This window comes from Ambystoma mexicanum, chromosome 1p, assembly GCF_040938575.1.
Source record: "Ambystoma mexicanum isolate Mex_15411 chromosome 1p, UKY_AmexF1_1, whole genome shotgun sequence".
NCBI lineage: Eukaryota > Metazoa > Chordata > Amphibia > Caudata > Ambystomatidae > Ambystoma > Ambystoma mexicanum.
Window position 1 is genome coordinate 89099643 of NC_090921.1, and position 1900 is coordinate 89101542.

Here is a 1900-nt window from a genome sequence, read left to right on the forward strand (position 1 = left end):
TGTCCTTCTTTGGTATAAAGAATAAGGAGGCTCCACAGGCTGATCTCGACTCTTGAATGAGCCCATTCTGGAGATTAGAGTCCAGATATTCTCGTAGGACCTTCCTTCCTGGGAGTGACAAAGGGTACATCCGCCCGAAAGGAATCACTGCTTCAGTTACTAGGTCAATGCCGCAATCTTCTGGTCTGTGAGGGGGAAGATCACGAGGTTGGATGTCTATGAATACCTCAGAGAATTCGTGATATCGAGGTGGAACTGAGGCGATGATTGTCGAACTCTGTGTAGGAAGTGGTTCCGTTTCAGGATGAGTGGAGGAAACCATGTTGCCCATACAAGTTGATTTACAAAAGAGTGAGTCGAAGCTCACCTTATTAGCCTTCCAGTCAATGTGGGGATTGTGTTTCCTTAGCCATGGAATACCGATGACCAGAGGGAAATGGGCTGCTCTGATCTGATCAAAGACCAGATATTCCGAGTGATGGCTCATCTCCATTCTTAGTGGTATTGTTTCTGTGGTGATAGGACTGGATGACAAGGGTCGACTGTCTACACCCTCTACCGGAATGGGAGTTATCTTACGTTTGGTAGCTATGTGATGTTCTATAGCCCAGTTAGCATCCATGAAGTTACCTGAAGCTCCACAGTCCAGCATAGCAAGTACCTCAATGGAACTCGAAAGAGATAACCATAACGTGACTTGGAAAACCATCAGGTTGTTTTCCTCAGGGTTGTTCGTGGTTCTTGAGTGGTTGCAAGGGTACTTGGCACTTCCCCCGAGACTTCCCTTGCTGTAGATCGGGGGTTGAAGTTTTCCTTCCTCCGGGGTGGCACTTCAGGACAGTTTCTCAATAAGTGTTTGCCGGAACCACAATACATACATAATCTGGTCTCTCTTCTTCGTTTACGCACTCCCGGTGTAAGGGGTCCCTTGGTAGTTCCGACTTGCATGGGTTCTTCAGAAGGGGCGTTGGTCCGGGTTGCTGGAGAAGGGTTCGGTAGACTGAGAGACTGAGGATTGTTCCTGAATCGTCTTCTTTCTTGTCGTCTTTCTGTTAATCGGAATTCAATCTGTAATGCTAAGGTCATCAGTTCCTGACAAGATACTGGTCGGGCTACACGAGCTAACTCGTCCTTAAGCTCGTCATGGAGTCCTCTCCGAAATATAGTTTGTTGAGCTGAATCGGGCCAGTCTGCCTTAGCTGCTAGTCTCTGAAAGCGGGCGATGTATGTCTGGACGTCTGTGTCCCTTGTTCGACATCCAGGATAGCTTCTAAGGAGGAGTATAATACCTCTGGTCTGTCGAATCGTTCCTTGAAGCCCTCTATAAAACGATCATAATCAATCAAAGAAGGGTCGTTTCTGGCAACAAGAGGAGTGGCCCAAGCCAGAGCATTTCCTGTGAGGTTGGCAATGATGAATCCAACCCTAGATCTTGTCGATTCATAGGCATGGGTCCGGAAGGCAAAATACACACCACAGGCATCAAGGAATTCCTTCATTCCTCCCGGGTAACCGTTGTACTTGCCAAAGGAAAGGGGCATCGCAGGTAGATCTCCACAGTCGTCTCTATGTAGGACTAACTGCTGTCGGAGTGCTATGTTCTCTGTCCTCAAAGCTTGGACTTCAACTGTGAGGTTCTGCATTGCCGCCACCAGCTCTTGATATTGTTCCAAAGAAGCCATGTTAGGGTTCGGGCGTTGTTTTCTGTCCAAATCCGAGTTCACCTCCCCTTTCTCCTCACCTGGCTCCTCCGATGTACGTACACAAGGATCGGTCTCAAACTTGCCTGGCTTCTCCTTAGTCCTTGGAACCCTGCTTTTCTGTATTCTGGCCTTCTTTTCATGAAGATAAGGTCTGGCCCCTCCGGAGGCCACCGTGACAGAAGAGTGGACCTATCACC

The 1900-nt window shown here is 48.4% G+C and overlaps 1 protein-coding gene across 1 annotated transcript; it reads right to left on the reverse strand.

The window, feature by feature from the left end:
• Window positions 1-1202: 1202 nt before the first annotated feature.
• Window positions 1203-1682, reverse strand: LOC138452779 (protein LDOC1-like). The gene has a single exon (XM_069605132.1). It carries the CDS (start codon window positions 1680-1682, stop codon window positions 1203-1205), a length of 480 nt encoding a protein of 159 aa, XP_069461233.1.
• Between the last annotated feature and the right edge of the window lie 218 nt (window positions 1683-1900).